Source organism: Aspergillus japonicus (genome assembly GCF_003184785.1).
Source record: "Aspergillus japonicus CBS 114.51 unplaced genomic scaffold BO86scaffold_25, whole genome shotgun sequence".
Classification (NCBI taxonomy): Eukaryota; Fungi; Ascomycota; class Eurotiomycetes; order Eurotiales; family Aspergillaceae; genus Aspergillus; species Aspergillus japonicus.
The window spans coordinates 10,542-32,974 of NW_020291662.1; the positions used below are offsets into that span (position 1 = coordinate 10,542).

General features: G+C 55.1%; 9 protein-coding genes across 9 annotated transcripts; 2 read left to right on the forward strand and 7 right to left on the reverse strand.

Annotated features, from left to right (window-relative positions):
- Window positions 1-1,750: 1,750 nt before the first annotated feature.
- On the forward strand, window positions 1,751-2,849 carry BO86DRAFT_389354 (GPI anchored serine-threonine rich family protein; the record flags this gene model as incomplete). Its single annotated transcript, XM_025672109.1, has 1 exon — window positions 1,751-2,849. Exon 1 carries the CDS (start codon window positions 1,996-1,998, stop codon window positions 2,845-2,847), a length of 852 nt encoding a protein of 283 aa, XP_025527460.1. The 5' UTR covers window positions 1,751-1,995.
- A 574-nt stretch (window positions 2,850-3,423) lies between these two features.
- On the reverse strand, window positions 3,424-4,312 carry BO86DRAFT_389356 (uncharacterized protein). The gene has a single exon (XM_025672110.1). The coding sequence runs from the start codon at window positions 4,059-4,061 to the stop codon at window positions 3,561-3,563; it is 501 nt and encodes a 166-aa protein (XP_025527461.1). The 5' UTR covers window positions 4,062-4,312; the 3' UTR covers window positions 3,424-3,560.
- Window positions 4,313-4,605: 293 nt separating this feature from the next.
- BO86DRAFT_456343 (uncharacterized protein) lies at window positions 4,606-5,772 on the reverse strand (the record flags this gene model as incomplete). Its single annotated transcript, XM_025677158.1, has 3 exons — window positions 5,018-5,772; window positions 4,787-4,835; window positions 4,606-4,628 (listed from the first exon to the last, which is right to left on the reverse strand). The coding sequence occupies exons 1-3, from the start codon at window positions 5,555-5,557 to the stop codon at window positions 4,606-4,608; spliced, it is 612 nt and encodes a 203-aa protein (XP_025527462.1). The 5' UTR covers window positions 5,558-5,772.
- Window positions 5,773-6,401: 629 nt separating this feature from the next.
- BO86DRAFT_430473 (uncharacterized protein) lies at window positions 6,402-8,322 on the reverse strand (the record flags this gene model as incomplete). The annotated part of the gene is made up of 2 exons (XM_025675696.1): window positions 6,402-7,669; window positions 7,754-8,322. The coding sequence occupies 2 exons, from the start codon at window positions 8,320-8,322 to the stop codon at window positions 6,439-6,441; spliced, it is 1,800 nt and encodes a 599-aa protein (XP_025527463.1). The 3' UTR covers window positions 6,402-6,438.
- Window positions 8,323-9,060: 738 nt separating this feature from the next.
- On the reverse strand, window positions 9,061-11,255 carry BO86DRAFT_362533 (Zn(II)2Cys6 transcription factor; the record flags this gene model as incomplete). Its single annotated transcript, XM_025669921.1, has 5 exons — window positions 10,531-11,255; window positions 10,223-10,467; window positions 10,038-10,172; window positions 9,890-9,980; window positions 9,061-9,811 (listed from the first exon to the last, which is right to left on the reverse strand). The coding sequence occupies exons 1-5, from the start codon at window positions 11,220-11,222 to the stop codon at window positions 9,061-9,063; spliced, it is 1,914 nt and encodes a 637-aa protein (XP_025527464.1). The 5' UTR covers window positions 11,223-11,255.
- A 611-nt stretch (window positions 11,256-11,866) lies between these two features.
- On the reverse strand, window positions 11,867-13,478 carry BO86DRAFT_430478 (uncharacterized protein; the record flags this gene model as incomplete). Its single annotated transcript, XM_025675697.1, has 3 exons — window positions 13,366-13,478; window positions 13,150-13,310; window positions 11,867-13,090 (listed from the first exon to the last, which is right to left on the reverse strand). The coding sequence occupies exons 1-3, from the start codon at window positions 13,445-13,447 to the stop codon at window positions 11,867-11,869; spliced, it is 1,467 nt and encodes a 488-aa protein (XP_025527465.1). The 5' UTR covers window positions 13,448-13,478.
- A 515-nt stretch (window positions 13,479-13,993) lies between these two features.
- Window positions 13,994-15,723, forward strand: BO86DRAFT_430480 (cytochrome P450; the record flags this gene model as incomplete). The annotated part of the gene is made up of 2 exons (XM_025675699.1): window positions 13,994-14,123; window positions 14,195-15,723. The coding sequence occupies 2 exons, from the start codon at window positions 13,994-13,996 to the stop codon at window positions 15,721-15,723; spliced, it is 1,659 nt and encodes a 552-aa protein (XP_025527466.1).
- Window positions 15,724-16,204: 481 nt separating this feature from the next.
- BO86DRAFT_430482 (glycoside hydrolase family 12 protein) lies at window positions 16,205-17,099 on the reverse strand (the record flags this gene model as incomplete). Its single annotated transcript, XM_025675700.1, has 3 exons — window positions 16,205-16,284; window positions 16,372-16,592; window positions 16,687-17,099. The coding sequence occupies 3 exons, from the start codon at window positions 17,097-17,099 to the stop codon at window positions 16,205-16,207; spliced, it is 714 nt and encodes a 237-aa protein (XP_025527467.1).
- Window positions 17,100-19,617: 2,518 nt separating this feature from the next.
- Window positions 19,618-21,179, reverse strand: BO86DRAFT_430484 (FAD-binding oxidoreductase; the record flags this gene model as incomplete). The annotated part of the gene is made up of 3 exons (XM_025675701.1): window positions 19,618-19,757; window positions 19,814-20,990; window positions 21,042-21,179. The coding sequence occupies 3 exons, from the start codon at window positions 21,177-21,179 to the stop codon at window positions 19,618-19,620; spliced, it is 1,455 nt and encodes a 484-aa protein (XP_025527468.1).
- Window positions 21,180-22,433: the final 1,254 nt, after the last annotated feature.

The window sequence follows — 22,433 nt, forward strand, 5'->3', positions numbered from 1 at the left end:
CTAGCCCGCTCCTGAGGCCTCAAATCGCGTACAAATCCAAATAAACAGGACAAAAGACAGGACAATTTCTGACATATCTACCTTTCTTCCTGCAATCACACGGGATGAGGATACTGCTTCTATCCTGACACAATCAACCTGGAGATCAAGTGCCATACCGACCGGTCAATTGCCAATGTTTCCCCCTCACCATTTACAAGCAACTCACCGATGGCAAGCAAAAGTTGAGGATCTAGAATTGACTTACTTATATCTTCAAGCCTTTTGCCAGAAGATGGTGTGTCTCGACTCATATGCACTGCATCATAAAAGCTAGGATCTCATAAGTACACTGCTGAATTCTCGAATACTGCTGATATAGGGATTCCTTGAGCTACGATACTCTATCAGAGATCATCTGGAAAATGCGGAGGAACCGCATTCGACGAAGAAAAATGAACCCATCGAGAGACATGTCGATGGCTTGTCAAGAAGATTAGTCGAGCAAAGCATTTCAATACTTGCAGTGTGTATCGGCCGATTGTCATCAGAAGCAAGTTTTCCAAACTAGCAATGTCAATCCTTGGTATCCAGCTAAAGAGACAAACAACACCGTGTCTCCAATTTCAATGAATGCTCATCCCAACCTGTACAGGCCACGGGGACCTCACATCGACACTCAAAATGCGAGAACGTTAATGGTTTCCGAGGAGAGCTAGAGTAGCTAGCTACCAGTAGATAATAAAAATTGCATGTGGCATTTTCTTGGTAAGCCTTTAGCCTAAATCCGTGGTTCATATTGCCCCCCGCATCGTGGTCCTCCTTTTGCAACACAAAAGGGAATCCCAATGGACGCTCTCTTCGCAGTACCATCGACAACTTTGAGCTCTTCGTTCTCCGGGACGAAGAGAAAGGGACAGCAGATGAGTAATGCTCACGGGGAAATGGTTGAACAAAATGGTTGAACAAAATGGAGCATATCACTCTGGATTTGGGAGTGGTGCTACTCTGCATCTGGCCGGCATTGAATGAGGTTCAACTCGGACGTATTTTCGAGTTTATTAGACGACGAGCTATTCGGGTCGATTAGACTTTGCATTGTAAGGCCGATCGGCGTGGTAGATATGTCTAGAAGCACATTTTCCATACGGTCTGGTTCCAGCCTCGGATCACAGCACTGTTGCTTAGGATTCATATACATTTCACTGACATTAACATCGAATGGAGATAGCGACTCGACTAAGATTAGTTAGCTGAGTCTGAGTTAGCTGAGTCTGAGTTAGCTGAGTCTGAGCCGAGGTAATCTCCGGCTAATCTGAAGGACAGTAAGACCGGACATATATACTGTGTCCTGTTCACGTGTGATGCCTGAATTCGATCAATCGCTGGGATGGCTAGATTGCCAAGTGCGAATCACTAGGTACTCGCCTTATGGGACCTTCTTTCATTTATCCACTCCGTCCCTGGATCTCACCTGTTCTTAATTAAAGAGACTGTTACTTATGATTAGCAGCACTACATCGGGTGAGGAGGTAAGATTGCCACGAGTAGTTAAATTGGGTTCCCAGGAACCGGTGCAATGTCAACCCAATCAAGGGGTGTCAACCGGTGCAACCAAGACATGGCCAAGACATTCCTCGTGCACGGTCCCAACCGACCTCAAACAGCACAAATCAAGACGGCGCCCCGCAATGAAAACACCCCAAAATGGTCTACGGCACGCACTATTTGCACTAGCGCGGGGAATGCTGGGTTCACGAGGCTGACCGTTAATCTCCGGGGATGCGACAAACCTCACCTTATAATCCCCCCCCTCCGAACCCCTTGCTTCTATTTCGCCCACCAGTCATTCCAACTACCAGTCATTCTTTTCGGAATCCAGTCACTCGCTTACCTCCGATTCTATCTTTCCTGACTACAGCTCTTGTTGTCATCTCGAGCATTCTTTGTATATACCCCTTTCTACAACCCACTCGAAACGCACTCCGCACCGAACCTGCAGTCCACCGCAACACCATGCATCTATCCAACCCCACACTGCTGGTGTCGCTGACATCGCTTGCCTCGGCGATCAGCATCACCAAGCCGGGTCTCAATGCCACCTACCCGGCCGGCTCCACCATCAGCGTCAACTGGACGAGCGTCGACACCGACCCCAGCTACTTCAGCCTCTACCTGTGGAACTTCGTCTCGTGGCCGCCGACCTACGTGCCCCTGGCGCTGGACATCCCGACCGCCGACCTGACGCACCGCGTGCAGATCCCCTGCGACACCGACCCGGAGTGGGGCTACCAGATCAGCGGCATCAACGGCACCAACGTGTACATCATCTACGCGCAGAGCGAGAAGTTCACCGTCGCGCCGCCGGTGCAGCCTTGCTCCGACGTGACCAGTCCTTCGTCTCTCCCGGGGCTGCCGTCGCCCTCGCGCACCCCGGTGGCCGCCCCCACCTGCCCGGCCCCGGCCACGCAGACCGTTTATGTCACGGTGAGCCCCACCGGTTCCAGCTCTGTCTTGCACCCTCACCACCACACCGATCATTATGACCACCACCATCACCATGATCACTCTGCTTCTTCTATCCTTCCCGCTGCTACCCCCGCCATCCCCGTTGCTGTTGTCCCCGTCGTGACCTCCAAAACCGTGAAACCTGGAATCGTGCCTAAGACTATTGGTTGGTGTTCAGACTACGCCCACCCTGTGACCCTCGGGACTGTGCCCACGCCCACGGCGGCGGTGGTGGAGGTGTCGACCGGGCTGACGACGGCGGTGGTGACGGCTGCGCCGAGTGGGGAGGGGGGTGCTGTGGTGGTGGAGACGGTGACGACGACGGTCAGTGTGGTGGGGGAGGAGTGTAAGTTCGCTTGAGGATGGGTTGATCAGCCGAGTTGGGGCCACCGCTGTCACATATGTTGTGTATAATACTCCAGTCCGAGTATGATCTAGACAAGCTCTATCATCCGATACCAATACCCATACTTAACACACTCAACATGCACCCATAAACCCATACACTACCCCCAATCCACCCCAAACAAACGCTAATCCTATTCCCACCACCCCGAAACCTTCACCACCTCCCCCTTCACCCACCCCCGCCCCCGCCCAGCAATAGGCGTAGGCTGCAACCCCTCCCTGTGATACCCCCCCTGCACCACCCGCTGCACAGCCCGCACCGGCGACTCCTCCTCCTCATCCGACTCCTCGCACCCGACCGACGCATACACACAAACCAACACCTCCGGCATGCCCACCGGCCTCCCCAACCGCTCCAGATACGTATCAATGTCCGCCCGCCGCGGCGCGACGCCGTCCCAGGCCATGCCGATGAAGTAATTGTACGGCAACAGTTCATTGAAGAACAGCAGCTCGAACAGCGTTTCCATCCGCAGGCCGTCGCCGGCACCGGCACCGGCACTGTCGCCGTCTTGCCCGTCGGAACGTTGCTCTTTCTGCGGGACGTTAGTTTCCCTGTCCCAGGTATCTCAAAAAAAAGGTTCCATCGCAGCACTCCCCGCTCCGACAAGAGTAGCGAGTCATGAGTTTCCACCTCGTACTGGACCAATGACTGCTAAGGGATGCTAGAATGCAAGAAAAGGTAGGGTGCTACTAGAACATACCCAACTAACCAAACAAACCTCCTCCCCGGCCATCCCGCTACACGAGGTCAACAGCCCCACCGACCGCACAGCCGGCCGCTGCTGCACCAGCATGCGGCGCCAGCTGGCCTCCGGCCGCATGTAGGCAGGCTGCTTCTCGGGCCGCGCGATGAAGTCGAGCGTGTGGAAGGGGAAGGTCCACCCGTTCTCCGACGGGGTGTAATGCGGGGTGAACGGCGGGAAGGCCCATGCTAGGAGGGGGTTCACGGTGCTTTTGCTGGCGGTGGTGGGGGTGACTTTGGCCGGGCGGAAGAATAGGGCTTCTTGGAGCGGGAGGGAGGTTTGGATGAGGGTGCGCCAGGTGCGGCAGGTTAGTTGGGCGGCGGTCAGGAGCGTGCGCGGGTCGAGTTGCGTGAGGATGAGCTCGAGGAGTTCGGGGGTGTTGAGGGTGTGTTTTGTTGGGGAGGGGGAGGGGAGATTCATTTTTGGCTGCTGTATTCGTGCGCTTTGGGGGTGAGGTTGGGGATGCTCTGGGGATCTGGAGGGGATGTGACAGAGGGGAGGGAGGCTTGTATTGCCCGGTCAGCCTTGTCCATCACGTGATGGTGTCTTCCCGTTTGATAGCAGGTGGGTCCGAGCTTCAAGGTTGGCTGCCTTCCAAGATTGTTTGGAGTTCTTCGATTGAGGCTGAATGTATCATCCGAGGATGGATGTGTTTTGAGGCAGATCCCCAGGCTGGTGCTTGTTTGGATACAGTGCTCAGAAGGACGCTCCCGAGGGAGATGATTCTTGACCGCCGTCGCCAGCCGTGTATGACGTATGCGCCTTAAGTTATTAGACACTGTTAAGAGGCTCACAGCGCCCGATGTCTTACTTTCAATGGCAGCAAATATCCCAGGCCACCGTCTGCGGATCGTTTGGACTGCTTACTCCACTGTGTCTTACCAAGTGCCAGGCAGCCAGGCTAGCCCTTTGATCTTCCCCACAAAAGGGGTTCCACCCTCTCAATCTTTATCCGGCGCCAAGCCTACATGATTTGCAGCCGTTGCCCTGATGATCTGGTTCTAGTAGTTAGTATATGCTATAAGATACAGCATTGTTCTATCTAAATCAGCGCATGTAGTATGAATGTATAAAGGTCGAACCGATGTTCGTTCTATTTCTACACTACATAGAATGAAGTCCACCCAGTATGTTAGGTTACGCACTCTTGCCCAGCAAATCAAGTATTAGGAGAAAAACCAAGTCGCATGAGGTCTGTAACACGAAGGTCAGAAATTGCTTAACATTACCCAATAACAACAGGAGCTACAGATAGTTCCTAGCCTCAGCCATTCCAACACTCCTCCCAACAGAACCAAGCAATCACCACTGCACGTTCTAGACACCCCCCCTCCCCCCCCACCCAAACCCTACCCAAACAAATCCTCCGGCCTCACAATCTCCCTCCGCAACATCTCCGCCACCACCGGCCCACTGTCGCTATAAAACTGGAACCTCTGAATCCGAATCCCCTCATTGACCGCACTTGGCGTCCTCACAAACCGAAACCGAAACATACTCTCCACCGCCAGATCCCACTCCCGCCCATCCAGATCCCGCACCGTTCGGTCCGCAGGGCGTTTTCCGTCCGGCAACTGGATGAACAACTTCCCCTCGCCGACAAACTCCCACCCACCGCCCTCATCGTCCTCGCAGTCCACCACGCACACCCAGCTGGGCTCGTGGTGCGATCCCGCAAACGCCGCGTACTCCTGCCGCATCGCCTCCCACGCCGGCAGCCCGCCCGTGCACCGCTCGCCGTTGGGCTTGACGAATACGAAGTCTGTGGTAACCCAGTCGGTGTGGGGCGTGGTCCAGCTCTGCCGCGTGTCCCAGGCGTGCGTGCAATTTTCCATCCACGCCAGGGCGGGGTGCTCGCGGGCGGGGTCCCAGTTTTGGGTGCGCGTGATGTAGGCTGGGGTTTTTGGGGGGGTCATTGTTTTGGTTTGGTTGGGTTGAGATGTGGATTGATTGGGCTTGTGGTCGTATGTTGTGGTTTATGAGGATTGTGCTTTTGGTAGGTATGAGGGAGGGGTGGAGGGCTATATATGGGCACCACGGTGCTTTGGAAGACCTGTGGGTTGGGTCATGGGATCACGACTACAAAGGTTTCGAGCCCATTTGCAAGGATCGCGGTGGATACGAGGTGAAGCGGTGGCATGATGAGTCCACACTTGATAAAGTTGGGTTGCATGAAAGGAAGATCAGTGGAAAGTGTGGGGTAGACTGGCCCAGATCCCCGGGTTAAGGTTGGATCCAGAGATCCGGTCTCGGATATACGAACCGCCACGCACTTTAAATGTATGCACCGGCGATAAGAAGCGCAAGGATGAGCTGGGTTGCCCATGGTTGAAGCTTGCACAAACATCTCACAACTGGAGCAAATCCGTGAGTTCAAAGGAACGTCGCCCTTGTTGGTCGTAAAGTAGGTTAGACTTTATGACGCGTCCCGCGTGGACTGCCTACTGGCCATTGACTTTCCGGCCCGTACCAGGCTTCGCACGGAAGTCAGAGGAAAGGCTGGAGCTCTTGACTATCGTAGCTCAGGAAATCCATTGCATATCTACAGCCAGGAAAACCGGAGTCTAATCCCAATTATTGTCGTTCTATTGCAGACCCATCTTATCTTACTGTAGTCACAGTTCCCAAGCCTATATCACCACACCCTAGAAAATAACATGTTCGTCCATTCTTTCCATCCACAGCGTAAGCCCCTCGTGAATTAAGCTAGAGGAGGATTTGAAATGCCAAGAGTTGTCAGAACAAAACTGTCTATTTGTACCCTGTATATAGAATAACACCCTACCGCTCCATCCACTCAACCCCTCGCAATCCCAGTATAACACCCCTCATCCCGCCACAGCACCGTCTTCCGTCCCCCCTTCACCGAATACACACTCCCGCCCAAATCCGCCACAATCACCTCGCCCTCCTCCCCCAAACACAACCCAATCGGCTCATGAAAATGCCGTGCCAATACCTTCTTCCCCGCCCCTCGATCCCCCAGATCCAACACATTCAACGAACAACCCACCGGATGCTCCCCACGGTCTGTCCAATACAACCTTTGAGCTGGTGCATCAACCTCCAAATCAATCGGTTCCGGCAACCCCTCCAACAGCACCTCGACATCGTCCCGCGTATCCGCCGTCTGGCCCACAGGCATCTCAATCCCAGCCCTGCAAATCCGGCCCTGATTCCCCTTGCTGGGCCCCTTCTGTGTCCAGTACACATACCCCGCTCCCACATCTAGCGCCACTCCCACACACCACCGCGTCATATCCCCCCTTTCAGCGGCGGAGCCAGTCCGCACGAGGATTTCATGGTCAGACCCGTCAAAGTGGCACCGATGCACGCCCATCCCCTCGCGATCGCAGAAGTAGAGTTTGCGGGCGATTTCGTCGAGCGTGAGTTGTTTGGGCGTGTGGACTTTTCCCGTCGGGATGAGGGTGCGGATGTCGCTTCCGTCGACGTTGGCGGAGTGCACGGATCCGTCGCGCGTGGAGGTCGCGGCGCCCATGTTCGTCCAGAAGATGCGTCCGGCGGACGGGGAGTAGGCGATGCCGTCCGGGAGGGATTGGCCTGTTACGAGCGGGTGCATTTTTCCGGTGGTGCGGTGGAAGGAGAGGATGCGTCCGGCTTGCGCGAGGGGGGTGGTTCCGGGAATGTTGGCGCCGAGGCCTACGTCGAGGATGTAGAGGGTTTGCGCTGGGGTCGAGGAGGACGGGTCCGATGACGTGGTAGCGGGGGGCCCATACAGCCCGCCGCCGGTACTCTTGAGCCCTAACTTCCCCGTCGACAGGTAACGCTCCCGCAACCAGTCGACGGTCATCGATCCGTCCAGTCCCCGCTCGGCGATGTAGTTGTCCTCGATGAAGGCGACCGTGTCCAGGCCGATCTGGTCCATCAGCCGACACGGTGGCAGGCTGTGCGGTTGCTGGAACATCTCTGTCCAGAGGGTGTCGATCTCTGCCGCTGTGCTGACGTCTTCCGCCAGGATGAGTAGGATCTCTCGCTTGACGGCGGCCCAGAGGCGGTTGAAGATGAATCTGTCCCAACCTCATGTCAGTTCAGCAGACCCTTCCACTCCTTTTTTGTTGTGAGCAGGTATGCACGGTTTGGGGAGAACGCACCCAGTCGACTCCCGCCGCGCCGTCACCGGGATCAGCCCGCATCCGCGCAGCACCTCGCTCAACCGCTCGAAGTGTGCCGGGTCAGTCTCCCCGCAGCCCATGAGCTCCACTGAGCGGATGCCCGGGGGCATGGTAAAGTGCATGTTCAGCACGCGGGCGCGGCGCGCGGGTTGGACACCCGGGCTCATCAGTCGTGACTTGAAGCTGCTACTGTTCGAGGCGAGGATGCAGTCGTCCGGGGTGTGGGCGTCGAGCTCGGCGAAGGTGGCGATCTTGAGGTCGAGGATCTCGGGAATCGCTTCGATGACGAGCCAGGCGTTGCGGACGGCGTCGGCGAGGGAGGTGAACACCTGGTAGACTCCGGGGCCCGTCGCGACTGAAGCTGGAAGGAGGGCTTCGAACTCCGCGCGGTGGGCGTCGATGTAGGTGGCTGCAGTGGTGAGGGCATCGGCGGAGGGGTCGCGGATGTGCACGCGGTGGCCGCCGGCGAGGAGGGCGGACGCGATGCGGCTTCCTAGGACGCCGGCGCCTAGGATGGCAATCGGGCGTTGCATCGGGGGTTCGGGCATATTTCAATCAGTGCGACTTTGATCTGTCTCAATATCATTGACATGTACTTTTGTCGCCGCACGGGTACTTATATTACTGCACAGCATTGCCTAAGGGGTATTTCATTATTCGTCCCATATCCTGGTGAATTATTCCACGTTGTCAAAGCAAATCAGATCGCAATGACCAGTCTTTTCCGCACATATCCGATCTCAAGCTTGGTTTCGACCCGCTCATATTTGGTCGGACTGAGAACGGATGCACATCGGAGACGCTCGGAGCTGCTCGGAGATGCCTCAAGGTTCTCGCTCTGCAGTGACCAAGCCGGTTTGCCGAAGCCAGATCGATGGGCGGGTAAGACGTGATCTGAACCTACGTGGTACGGGCGAGAACTGCTAGTATGACAATTCTACGAAATGCAAGTGCTTGACCTGTCTTGGTCTTGCCCGATTCTCCAACTTTCCGCATATCCGTTTGTTGGGATCCAGTGACAGCATAGCATGACGCTTGGACGTGCTGCTACCTTGGTGGAAGAAGTGACAGCGAGGAAGCTACCGCAGGCGAACTTCACGAAATGCATTAAGCGGATGAAGAAAGATATTCAAATTCGGGCATCGTCTTGTCCGGCCAATTTTCCATGTCCTTTGCGCCCAGCACTAAGCTACCACAAGTCCAAGCTAGCCACTCATTCTACTGCGCAATATAACTCGACGATGACAGCTCAATCCCAAGGGTTGTGTCGAACTGAAACAACCCACTCAAAACCCCATTCTCTCTGCCCCATCTCCCTCCCGCCCCCCCTCGACTTCCAACAAAGCCCTCAACGCCCGCGAATACGGCCCGAAATGCCTCCGATTCGTATCCTCATCGCACCACTCCGACCCCGTTGCCTCCAGCTGCAACATTCCCACAAGCCTTTGCACCAACTCGTCCGCTGCCCCCGTCTCCCCAACCCCATCCGCTTGCCCATGATGCACCCCCAAAGCCCGTAGCGTGACCGCACAACTCACCGCATTATGCACAAACGCCCACGACCGACACACCGCCTTCGACAGGCGATACAGATCCAGAAACGCGGTGACGACCCGCGCCGCCGTCTGCATACACTCTTTTACAATCGTTGGATCACGGGCTGCGGACAGATCCAGATGCAGCCGGTACATGCGGCAGATGACGTAGCCGAGGTGGATCTGGAAGGCGAGGCGCTCGAGGTGTTGCTGGAGGGTGGTGCAGTGGCGTTTGTCGGTGAGGAAGGGGGCGGTGGATTCTTGGAGGTTGAGGAATTGCTCCTTCGCGGTGAAGGCTTGTGCCGGGGTTGTGAGGGGTTGTTGGGTTAGGACGAGGTGGCAGATGCGCAGGCTGCTGGCTTGGAAGGTTAGGCCGCCCTTGGGGTCTTGTTGGGCGAGGCATGGGGGTGCGGTGGTGCTGCTGCTGGGAGTGAGTGGGAGGGCGCTGGGCGGTCGGTCGTAGGTGAAGGAGAGGAAACAGTCTTGTTGGATTAGGGTCCACCTTTTCTGTGGTCAGTGGGGTGAGGTTGGGGGGTTCAGTGCCGTGCGGTAAGATACACGTCGGCGGCGGGGGGCTTACCAGAGTCTACTCCAGCGTGGTTTTTTGTCAGCGGGGACAGATGCCGGTACGTCGTGGAGGCCAATGCTTTGCGCGAGGCGCATGGTTGCGCCTGCTTGAGTTAACTCTGGTTTCGTGGGAAATGATACTGTGGGCCTGGACGACCTACCCATCAAGATCCAGGCGCTGTTGGTGTCGAGGTTATTCCGTAGACAGTGCCCGATCAGCGCCATCGCCTGGATCTGCTCGAGGTTGGTTTGGCTGAAGAAATTGGACAGGCGCAGGCAATGGAAGGATGAACACACTGCAGTTCTGTTAGTTAGAGGAAGCCTACTGAGTGGGATTCAGACGGACAGAAGACTCTAGAACGCAGATCCCGTTCTTGAATTGGGTCGTCAGCGAACTGCACCCCGCAGGCCAGCATAGCGAATAGCAGCGCCAGCCACGATGAGTCCGGCTCCTCGTCCGGCTTGGATCTGTCCGCGGCAGCCACCGGCGTGCGTCGTTGCAGAAAGTCCATCAACGCCGCTCCGAATTCGTCGATCGACGCCAGAACCGGGTAAAACGGGTATGCAGTGGTCTGGTACGCCTGCCAGTATCTGAGTTGGTCAGCCCCATTGCATCATAAAATTAAAATCTCACTGCATTGGGGCTATGCCTACCGCAGAATATCCTCATCATCCGGCAACGTCGCGCAGACCTCTCGGCCGGTTGCCTGCGGGCCCCAGAGCCCCGTGAACGGATACGCGCGGGGCACCCCCCCGTCATCCAGCATCACATCCTGCAGCAGCTGCTCCTGCGCCAGCTGCGGCTCCCGGCACCCCAGCACACTGGGAAAGTCGGCATGGCGTCCCAGGAAGATTGTGGCGCCCGTTGCCTCCTCGACGACCTGCTGCCCTGGAGCTTTTTGCCGGCTTGCCGATTCAGCCGGGCTCGATGTCTCAGCTACGAGCGGTGATGACGACGAGTCCGGGTACGACTCGGGCGCTGTGGCTGCAATGTGCCGAAAGCTTGCTTTCAGCTCACCAATCTGCCGCTCGATGGCCTCCAGCCGCGCAATGGCTGCAGCTGGATTCCACGCGGCAGGTACAGCTCCCGGCTCGGGTTCGGGGAGCCTCGGAATGTTCTGAGCATCTGATTCTGTGTCGGCTGGGCGGACAGGTGTTGAAGCCGTCGGCATGCGACAGAGCTCCGGGTGACTGCGCTTGACGCAGCTGCTGCAGGGCACCTGGCCGCTGCACCGGACCTTGCGGTGGCGGCAGGGGAAGCAGGAACGGATGGTGCGGGTCCGACGCTTGTCCCGGAGCAACTCGCTCACCAGCCTCGTGTCGTAGGGGTATTCTGCGTCGGCCATTGTCTGTTTACCGCGCCGCAGGTGAAGAATGTTCGTGCGAGTGGAGGGTTGGGTTCTGAGAGCGTTCATGCATGGCTGTTCGCTGTTAGGTTTCGGCCGGTGGGCTCCGATCACGTCCGCTGCTCTCCGATTGGTTCGGGTGCAGCCGGGGGGATTCGCTGTAGATCGAGTCACATGACATGGATTTGCTGCACGACTCGGGGGGTTGACTACTTCTATGTCTTGATACTAGAAGCAGGGTGTAGAGTTCCTTCCCACTATCTTAAAGGATACATCTTATTTGAGTTGTTCCTCTGAGTGACCTGGTTGTCAGAAGACAAGGGCAAGCGTCGCGTCGGCAAGCTTTAGCGCTCGAATACCACGTGGCATTATACATCCTACGGAGAAAGTACTTAAATACTTAAAAAGAACAAACCCAGCTAATGTAGGTTACTTGAACCCGTAACGTCTAACATGACGAACGAAAATGCGGTTTGATGGACAGTTAGACAGAGCATTCCCTATTGAACATTCTTGGCTGATGCAAACAATATCTTTCTTTCTATTTCTGAATCCAAGCCAAGGCGATATCGAAGTCATGCTTCCCGGGACATGGCAAAAACCAACGACAAACACGAAACACGAAACCCAGTTTCACACGCACATCAGAACAGAAACACCTGATCCGTAGCCTTCGACACCACCCCAGGCGGCTGATACCCCAATCCAACCAAATTGCCCTTCATCGCCTCATTCATCGGCGGCGGCCCACAGAGAAACACCCGGGTATCCGCCGCCGGCGCCGGGAACGCCTGCTGGATCAGCTCCTGCGTCACGAACCCCTTCCTCCCGTCCCACGTCCCCTCCGGCCGCGAGAGCACATACTCCACGCGGAACCGCCCAGGGAATCTCGCGGCGTAGGTATCCAGCTCCCCGCGGAGCAAGATATCCCCCTCCATGTTATTCGCGTACAGCAGGGTAATCTCGATCTTATTGCCCGGGTCATCCAGCGACGCGCGGATGATCTGATACATGGGCGTGATGCCCGTGCCGCCGGCGATCATGCCGATGTGCCGGGCGAAATCCGGGCTGAACTTCATCGCGCCTTTGGGTCCGCGGATCTCGATCTCCTGGCCGAGGGCCATCGCGGCCAGGTGCTGCGTCATCAGTCCCTGGTCGTAGACTTTGATCAGGAGCTCAATACGGCCCAGGTCGCTGTTGTTGGAGATCGGCGTGTAGGAGCGGGAGACGCTCTGCCCGTTGATGCTGGCGCGGAGGGCGATGTGCTGGCCTGTCGGGAGGCCGAGGCGGTCCTCTGGGTGGGGTAGGGCGAAGACGATGCGGTAGACGCTCGTGGCGATAAGGTCTTTGCGGATGAGTTGGAACTTGCGCCATTGTTTGGGGTCTAGGGGGTGCGTGGCTGTGGCGGTTGGGGTGGTGATGGGGGAAAGAGTGCGGGTGGATTTGAGAGCGGATTTGAGGACTAGGGTGTCGGAGCGGGAGGGGCGGTAGGGCTTGTGGGATGCGAAGCTCTCTTGGACATCGAGGTTGGTGGAGAGCCAGACGGTGAGAGCACCGGTCAGACTGATTTGGAGAGCGCTGCCAATGCCCACCCCGGACCAGAAGGAGGATCTGGAAGTTGTCCCGGAGGGAAGATGGATTTCTTGGAGGAGACGTGGGAGGAACAGGTGAGGCTGGCACAGTATCTCGAGCCCGTTACTGTATACACCATAGCCCAGTCCAGCAGCCACGCCGAGAGGAATGGCCGCGAGGAGCGATTTGACTAGAAGGTGAAGGGTGGAGCGTTGTCGCTTGCGCACGTCGACAGCAGCGACCTGGGATATTTTCTCGAAGGTCGGACGATACACCTCGATGGCTTCGGCTTGGTCCTGCGGTCCGGTTAGACAGTTCTGCACTCCCATGGTAGACTTGAGCGCAAGAAATATACCTCCACTGCAAGCTCCCCGATCAGATATGGCCCGAGAAGCTCGCGTGCTTCGTCCGAGTGTCCAATTTCCTCGAAGGCCTCGGTGGCATCCAAGCCAGCCACTTCTAGCAAGACAGGAACACCACCAGGGTGGTCATCGAGATAGGTAGTGATGTTGTAGACTAGACGTATGAGTATTGAGGCTGTTAACGGCTATATGGTTGTGAGAGTTGATACCTTTATTGTGCAAAATGATCCAGACATCGTCTTTCTTGTTATGGCTTCTAACCTGCTCGAGGGAGTATGTGGTTGACGCCATGAGGGCTGACGGGAGAAAGTTGATAATTGCGATAACGGACGGCAGGAGGAAGGGACAATCAAGTGCCTGCATGGCGTGAGGAATGCGAGGTTTCGTTGCTCATATATCTAGGGGACAGCCTCAGCCATTGAAGATCTGTCCTTCAACGAAGGGGAATGTTGCCGATTGCCACTGTCAGAAAGCCGTGACGGTGAATGCCGAAGGGGCTTCGTATGTACTTCGCACGAACCTCGTACGAACTTCGGCCGCGACAGACACTGCACGTCGCCACTCCACTCACCAGTCGGAAGGGCGGAAATTCCAAGGAAATCTTTCACTCGTAACTTTACCTGTAGCTCCAGACACCGCAGTTTGATATGCACAGTCTGGCGTATGTGTTCCGACCTCCGACCAGCGTACACAGAGCGACAATGTCTTTATATAAAGCCAGGGAATCAATGCTTCCATCTTTCACACTTGTATAACCCTGGCTTCACCTTTGCAAACACTCAAGCACGATACCTTTCTGACTGTTCGTATTCACAAGGTTTTTAACCCGCTGCGGATATGTCGCTCAAGACATTTTATTTGATCGGTGACGATGCCTCAGCACAGGAGGTCGCCGTACAGCCTTCGTGGAAAATTGAAGACCTCAAAAGAGCAGTAGGCCTAGCCTTACATGTAGTCCAACCCCTGGGTAAGCCATTGCTGGATGGACCTCCATGTTACAGACAATTTATAGACGACGGCGCTAACACTAGTATCTAGGTATCACATTCCACCCCTTAGCCGACAGTCAGACACTGGAAGCAGTCAACGACGTGCTTTCAACACCCCTCAACATCGGACTCCGCATCAATGGCCGGGCAGTGCAGTCCCCGCAAGGACCAGAGGGGTTGCCTTTGGTAGGCAGCTTCTACGAGATCTTCCCCGATCATCTAGGCAACCACTATCGACTGTTCCGCAAATACGGCTCGGTGATCAAGACAACCAACATGGGCAAAACGACCTACTTAACCGACGACCCCGAGGTAGCGAGCATCGCACTGCAGGAATCGATCTACTTTACCAAGAACATCAACGAGAACCATCCCCTCTACGGGGTCAAGGACAACACCGCCATCTTCATCGGCGACACAGAGACTGAAAACTGGCGTCTGGCCCACCGCTTCCTCCCACCGGCTATGGGCCCCAAGGCCGTGCGCCACTACACCCCACTGATGCAGGAGTGCGTCCGCAGTTCGTTCTCCGTGTTCGACGCCCTCGACGCCCAGGGCAGCTCGTTCAACGTGTACCAGTACATGCTCAAGCTCGCCTCCCAAACCATCGGCAAGTTCTCGCTCAACGCCGACTTCGAGCACTTCACCGGCGTCGACGCCCCGCTGCACCCCATCGTGATCAGCATCGCCGACCTCCTCTCCCTAAACAAAAAAGTCACAGCCCGGGGCAACTGGTACCGCTCCTTGCCCTTTGGCGACCCAGCCCGTCTCCGCGAGGTCCGCCGGACCTGCTACACCCTACTACAGGAATACATTGACAAAGTGAGGGAGTCGGGCATCAAGGACCTCCCACTCAACGAAGCCGCCCTAAAAGCCTCCTGCGTTGTCGACTACCTACTCAAGGGCGTAGACGACAAAGGCGAGCACTTTCCGACCCCCCTCATCCTCGCCAACATGATGATCGTCACGGGCGCAGGCTTCACGACCACCTCCGCGCTCCTATCCTGGCTCATCTACAGCCTGGTCACCTACCCGGGCACGCAGGACCGGCTCCTCCAGGAACTCGTGGACCACAAAATCTCCCACGATTCAGCCTGGACCCCCGAGCTAGCACATAGCCTGCCCTACCTCGACAACTTCGTCAAGGAGACCCAGCGCCTCCACAACGCCTCCTTCCAGCCCGGCCGCACCACGAAAACCGATGTTGTCCTGCCAGGGGGCTACCGCCTGCCCCCGAATAGCGTGATTATCCCCGCCCTGTACGCCATCCACACCAACCCGGACGTCTGGCGGGATCCCTTCCGCTTTGACCCGGATCGCTGGGATACCGAGGAGGTCAAGCAGCGGCACCGCTGCGCGTACATCCCTTTCGCCACGGGCCCGCGCGGTTGCATCGGGTTCAACTTTGCTCTGCTCGAGGTCAAGGTTCTGTTGTCTGAGCTGGTGTACCGGTATGAATTTACTCGTGAGGGGCTGGAGGCCGTCGAGTATGACCCTGAGTTCCAGTTGATTCGGCCGTTGAATTTCTATGTCACCGCCAAACGGCGGACCAGCTGGCCGAAGGCTTCGGCTCGGTGAGACGGGGGGAGATGGCACCTAAGGTTGGGATTGAAATGGCATGGCTGGTGTATGTATATAGATTGAGGGTAGAGATAAAGCCAATGTGTATGTGGATTGTGCGCTTGTGATTCCCTCAGTAGATGTCATGACGGAATTACAGCTATAGTGTAGGTGCTTTTAGATGGCCCAACAGGTCGAATAGAATTTCAAGATAGCTACTTTGTCGGTGGATAGACTGTGTATTCAAAATAGAGGAGTGGAAATAATTATGAGCATATGGTCATTTGTACTACGGGAACGGGGGCTTTAACGATGGGAAGCTGAAATTACTTCATAAATGGGACATTTCTCATCCATCTGACCTATGTATGATGGTTTGGGAGAGCTTTTGAACCAGGTCCGCTCATACAGACTTCCGGTCTGCGGATTTGGAGATTCCCATAAGACCCTCCCGGGCTCCCGGGACAATCATCGCATTGCGATCTCACAGAGTACCAACCTACTGTACGCTGGCAGACCAGTTCGAGACGGAGAGCGTGGCCGGACCACCCGTGAAAGGCTCGGTGCCGAATTGGAGCGCTATCAGGTCATTCTGTTAGAAACGAGAACCCTCTCTCACTGACAGAATTTATCAATTGCAAGGGAGAGGGGCTAAGGCTGGCTTACTGATGAGATATTGGCTGGTGGCGGGAAAGCCTTGGTTCTGCGTCAGGTACTTGAAGAAATCGTTGACGTCGCCCTGAAACGAGGTGATCGGGGTCGGAGCCACAAAGCTGTAGGTCTTCTGCGAGCCATTGGCGCCGTACCACAGCTCCCAGGTTTGGCCATCGACCGTGGCGGTCGCGATCTGGGATCCAATGGGCTGAACGCCGCCGTAGCGAGCAAGCCTATTTTAACGGAAATGCAGGGTGAGATGATGGACTCGGTTCGCATGCCGCAGGGCCTTCTGGGCGCGCTTGGTTTCAAGAGAAGGGTACGTACCAGATCATAAGCTCATAGTCGCCACTCCAAGTGACATGGTTGATATCCGCCGCGGTGAAGAGATCGTAGGCCACGTCCGCGCGGATGCCAGTGTTATCATAGCTCCACCGGGCGGTGGTAGGGATCTGGCTGATCTGGCTGACGAGCTTCTTGTTGAAGGTCAGCCCGGAGTTGGCGTAGCTTTTGACCGAGTTCTCCCCGCCAGACCAGTTCCATTTGGTCGACCAAGAGGTGCCCGCGCTGGAGGCGGAGTTCACGGTGGTGCATTGCGAGCCGGAGCCGGCGTCTTTGCCCCACAGGTTGTTGTTGATGGTATACACGCCGCCGGTGTAGGTGGCGTATTGATCGCAGAGTTGCGCTTGCTGGGCGACGGCGGCACCGGCGAGAGCTGCCAGGAGGTGAAAGGCCTTCATTTTCAAGGATGGGCAAGGTTTGCTGTGATGGTCGATTGTGGACGATTGAGCTGGTAAGTGAGATAGGGGTTCTGTTGAGAGATTTATAGGTTGGAAATGTATACTGCAGCTGGTGGCTCGGCTTGGGTGTCATGCTTATCCGCATTTCAGACTCTGAGACAGTCAGCACGTTTAGCAACTCAAGTCCGAAGCTAGTGTATCGAAGAAGTGGAATTTAGCCCCACACACCGGAGGTTTTGGTAGGAATGGGACCAGCCCGTGCCGAATAATGCGATTCAAGCGGAGGATGTCAGTCTTAGGCTGTATCAATGGAAACCCGGGGAGCATTCTGCCAAATCTGGCACACGACTGTGGCAGCAGGGCATGATTCATGCCAACTGTGTCTTCGAAACGCTCTACATGGCTAGGTGGGAAAAGATGTTCCAGGCAATCAATGCTTCAGATGCCGGACGCTTCCTTCAGGGCTTACCTACAGGGTACTTACCTACTGGCGAGTGTATTAATGTGAGAGCGATTCTGCAGGATAGACATCAATTCTACTCTACGCCTCCGTCTAATTTTAATCTGGACGTCGCGGTGCTTAGCTCTGTAGCATCATTCGTGTCCCGGTAGCGTAAAGCCCCTTTCCGTCCCAGGCTAAAGTGGATAAATGAACGTCAGGACGGCGATCTAGGCCATGAAACCTGAGACCATCCTCTGCGAGATTTCTGGAAGGCCCGACCCATGCCGTATTGTTTGAAAGCTGCAGGACCCACTGCCGAATCATTGGTAAACCCCAGCGTGATGTTGTCGGGGAGGCCTCGGCGGCATCGAGGCGGGGGCTGAGAAGGGGCCTCGGCATTGGCGCCACAACGTCCGTGAGGAAACCAGGGTCCGTTTTAGCCTGAGACCCGTCCCCGACGGCAGAAGCATAGATAGCGTGCTTGGTGTGCGGACGCTACGACGTGAAACAACTCTGCCTAGCTGAGGTGGAGACACGCGGAGATGTTCCCGTCGGCAGTTTACAGGGGCTCCAAATTGCCGGCGGGAGATGCTAAGCGAGGGACGAATCTGCAGAGCCAGGAAGGCCAAGGCAGACCAGGGTCCAGCGCGCGTTACTAGTCTGGGTGTGCGAAATTTAGCCTCGTTTCTGGAATGTGGGGCCGGACCCTGAATGATGGCCAGAAATGTATTCTGAGGCAAGAAGCAGGACAAGCCTCGAGGGCATGGGCAGCCGACACTGGATCTGACTGTGTTGGCTGGAGATTAATTTTCAGTTTCCTGGGACTACCTCCCATCACCACCGCTTTTGCTTCTCAGACACCTGGCGTGAAATTACATCGGACTGGAGTACCTGGGATTCGGGATTACCACGGTTATCCACGGGCTGAGACGATGTGGGGCGGGCTCAGTGGAGTTTGGTAGGGCTTGCTCACAGTCTGCAACATAAATCGAGGTTGAATGGTCCTTAACGTCCAACTCCTAATTCTAGGTACTATGGACAAAGAGGGTGGAAGCTGAATGGTAAAATTTGTAGCGGACATCACAGTTGCTGCCTAGATCATCCTCATAATATAATACCTACTGGACAGCTCCGTTCTCCACCTGGGGTCACCACCCCTGTGCTACGATCTGCACACCTAGTCAAACCCCGTCCCGCAGACCTAGAGCAGTGTTCTCAACCTGACTGGTCGATGGGAAGCCCACCTGCTACAAAGGGGTTGCGATGGCTGTATACGCAGGCGTTGTGGTATAGTTGCCGTCGAAAGCTAGAAGGCTGGACCTGTCCGTCCTACTATATAATTTCAGCTCATCAACGAATACACAACTACCAGAGCCAGTCCTACGCACAGCTAAATCTACTATCGGCGTCGTTACTCATAACTGTCGTGACCGTTGCAAGGGCGGAGGCGGCGGGCAGATCGGCGTAGTGAGTATGGGTTATTCATGCTTTTAGGGTTGCCTTGGCTGGAGTAGAGGTTCCGATCAACCTTCCTTTTTCTTTTTTCGTCTTTTACAATTAGAGCGGGGTATTGGACTTACTTTATATTCCGATGCAAAAAGAACTGGTCAACGAGTTTGTGCTGTGATCCGGATCTTCTGCTGCTGTTTGTCTTTTCTAGTATCGGACTTATATTAGGCGCATACGTAAAACCACTGAGTGTAGATAATAATTAGACCTCGTGTCTATGTGGGGGGAAATAAGCTATGTAGTGAACATCATGGAAATATTGTCAGAGCTCTAGATGTCTACTATCTACGATTTGGCTTTTGTCAAAACAAGAGCTGTTCCCCAGTCATTACTCAGTACTGAAGAGGCGATGAATCTGCCCTAACCATGGGCCATTATGACTATCTTGATATCCTCACATACCCGATGCATTTTTACCCTCCTTACTGTACATTTCATCATGGAGGGAGTTACTGATTTGATAGAGGCGCGAAATAACCTTCGATTATGAGCTGAATGAGTAGGTTGAGTAAAGCATCCGTCAACACAGCGAAAGCAGCTAGAAAGTGAGAACTCGAATACAATCTCTTACACAAGTTGACCCGCATCCTTTCTACTCACGAGTGGATGCGTCTTATTGAACAAGTTGGTTGGGTCATACTTCGCCTTGAGAAGGCGGAGACGGTCCAGATTCTCGCCAAATAGCTCCTCGATACTGCGGTCCCCAGCTGTACTTCCAGTCAGCATAAGTCAATTTAATGTTGAAAGGGGATCGTCAACTCACTTTCGACAAAGTTGGAATAAACCACAGCACCCGCTGCCTCCTCCCCCTCTCTTTTCTCCGCCTCAGCGGTGATCAACGCCTTGAGATGCCGCCCTTTCTCGCCCGCGCGCGCATCATCCTTCTCATCCATCCACCAGATCTGCACCACCCCATTTTGACACCGACTGCGGTTCGCAAAGGCCATCTCCCCCCGCGGGACCGCAGCTACCTTCCCCAGATGACCAAACTCAAACACGACGTACGACTTCACCCAGGCCGGTTCCTCCTGGAGAATCGCGCCCAGTTCCGTCAGCACCGCGCGCGCCAATCCGGGCCGCAGCGGCATCGCAAACGAGAAGCCCTTAGTGTTCTTCCGATCTCCATGCACCGCGATCCCGTTCAGCATCGCGTTGACCTGGCAATACGGAACCATGGCCAAGGTATTCATGACGGGATCCATCTTGAGCAGCGGGGCGTACCGCCGTCCTGCCTCTTCCTCGCTCGTGATCGACACTACGGCTGCGAGAATAGTCGGCCCCGTGCCCCGAGGTGCACCCGGAGGCACTGCGAGGAAGCACAAGATGGCCGATCGACCATCTCCCCCTTGACCGTCATCAGCCACCAACGCATTCGCAAACCCCACCACCTGCTCCAGTTTGTCCGGGGTGAAGCCCAGCAAGCCCGCAAAAACCTCGTTCTTCTGCTCATGTGCCTGGAAGGTGAATTCCGTGACGATCCCGAAGTTATGCCCGGCGCCGCGGAGGGCCCAGAACAGATCCGGGTGGAGAGTTGGCGAGGTGGCCAGAACCCGGCCGTCGGCTAGCACCATTCGCGCGGACAGGAGGTTGTCGATTGTCAGTCCGTACAGGCCCGTCAGCCATCCGTAGCCGCCGCCCAGCGTGAGGCCTCCGATGCCGGTGTGGTTGACTACGCCGCCAACCGTCGCGAGCCCGCGCTGGCCCAGCGCGGTGTCGACATCCTCCCACAGCGCGCCGCCCTGCGCGGTGACCATGCGCGCCTCTGGGTCGACGGTGACCCCGCGCAGGCGCGAGAGATCGAGGAGAAGCCCTCCCGCCGTGGAGGCAGCGCCTGATGTGGAGTGGCCGCCGCCTGCAACTGCTAGGTCCATTCCATGCTTTTGTGCAAAGGTGAGGGCGGTGGAGATGTCGCGTTCGGTACTGGGGAGGATAACGAGGGCCTAAGGGGGTTATTGTTAGTCGGCGGATGCAATGGGGATAGGTCAACATACAGCGGGCTTCTCTGCACCGTCCGACCAGCGCTTGATCGAGGCGCGATATTCTTCCGAGCCAGGGAGAAGAACGATCGAGTCCGGCAGCTGATCCCGGAGCTCCTGGATAGTACTCATATTCAACATACTCGGCGACATGGTGGTGAGACTCTGTTAAATCAAGCAAAGGATATTAAGGATGGGGACGCCTTGGATTCGTAGCCTGGGATGCGAAGCATTTATCTACATCTAGATCTCTTGATCACAAAGAAGAGTCGTCAACACGGATACGAGATTATTGAGCTCGAGTTCCGTTGGCGACGTACGGATACGGGTTGATTTTCTTTATCTTCCGGCCGCGAGCCATGGTTTGTATGAGGTTATTAGGTATCACTAAAACCTAGTGATAGCTCACCTCATGGCTCAACATTTGCGTATCAGGATATTCTCTTATTTGCTTTCAAACCCCACTCATCATTTTGTATTACCGCTGCGAGCATATATGATTACAGGATGTGGAGATGGATGCCAGTATCCATAACAGGCGGTGGTGAACATGCCCTAATTGCCGGGTGATGGCGCGGTCAGGATTCAGAACTTACCCCGCAGGCTCAAAATCTGTAGCTCGACAGCTCTTAGCAACCCGACTGTGAAACCAATCACCACAGCTGGTCAGTGAGTAATCGGATGAAAGAGATAGGCTGCTCCAGATGGCTCTCTGGCACATACAACCACAGGGTGTAGAAAACAGGGCTTTCCATCCGCTTAGCTGTCCTTAAGCCACCTGTAAGGGCTAAGGGGTGAAATAGCGTGATGAACAAATAGCTCTCGCGAAGCCTAAGGTGCCAATGTATTGCCTTAAGGTGTTGTTGCTGATCTACCTAACTCGCGGGACAGCCGCTGCCCTTGTGGGCGGCCGCGGCCGGCTCGCTTAGCCGTCACGTGGCCGCTGCCTTAGGCCGTCGATATACATTTCCCTTCGCGGGTAACCGCGAAGGTTGGAAGGGCTGTTTGGGCCCTTACACCACCTCTTAAACACAGCCGAGTAAGATACAAGCCCTTTTTAGTTGCTGCTTTATTAATAAGTAATACGAAAATAAAAAGGAAATTTAGATAAACTTAATAATACTATTTAAAGTATAAAAAGGTAAAGTAAATAAAGTAAGTAGATTGATAAGTAATTAAATAACTAAGCAGGCCAGCTAGACAACTAAGTAAAAAACTTTTTAATATCAAATAAAATATTTAATCCGGTCATCTAATTTTTTTTCTATTAAATATAATTATACTTAATAAATAACATTAAAAAATAATACGATATTCAAGATTAGTATATTATATAATAATAGATCAGACCACTTAAAAAAAAGCAGAGGCAGAGAAAAATAAAAAAGCTTTAAAAATCAGTAAAAT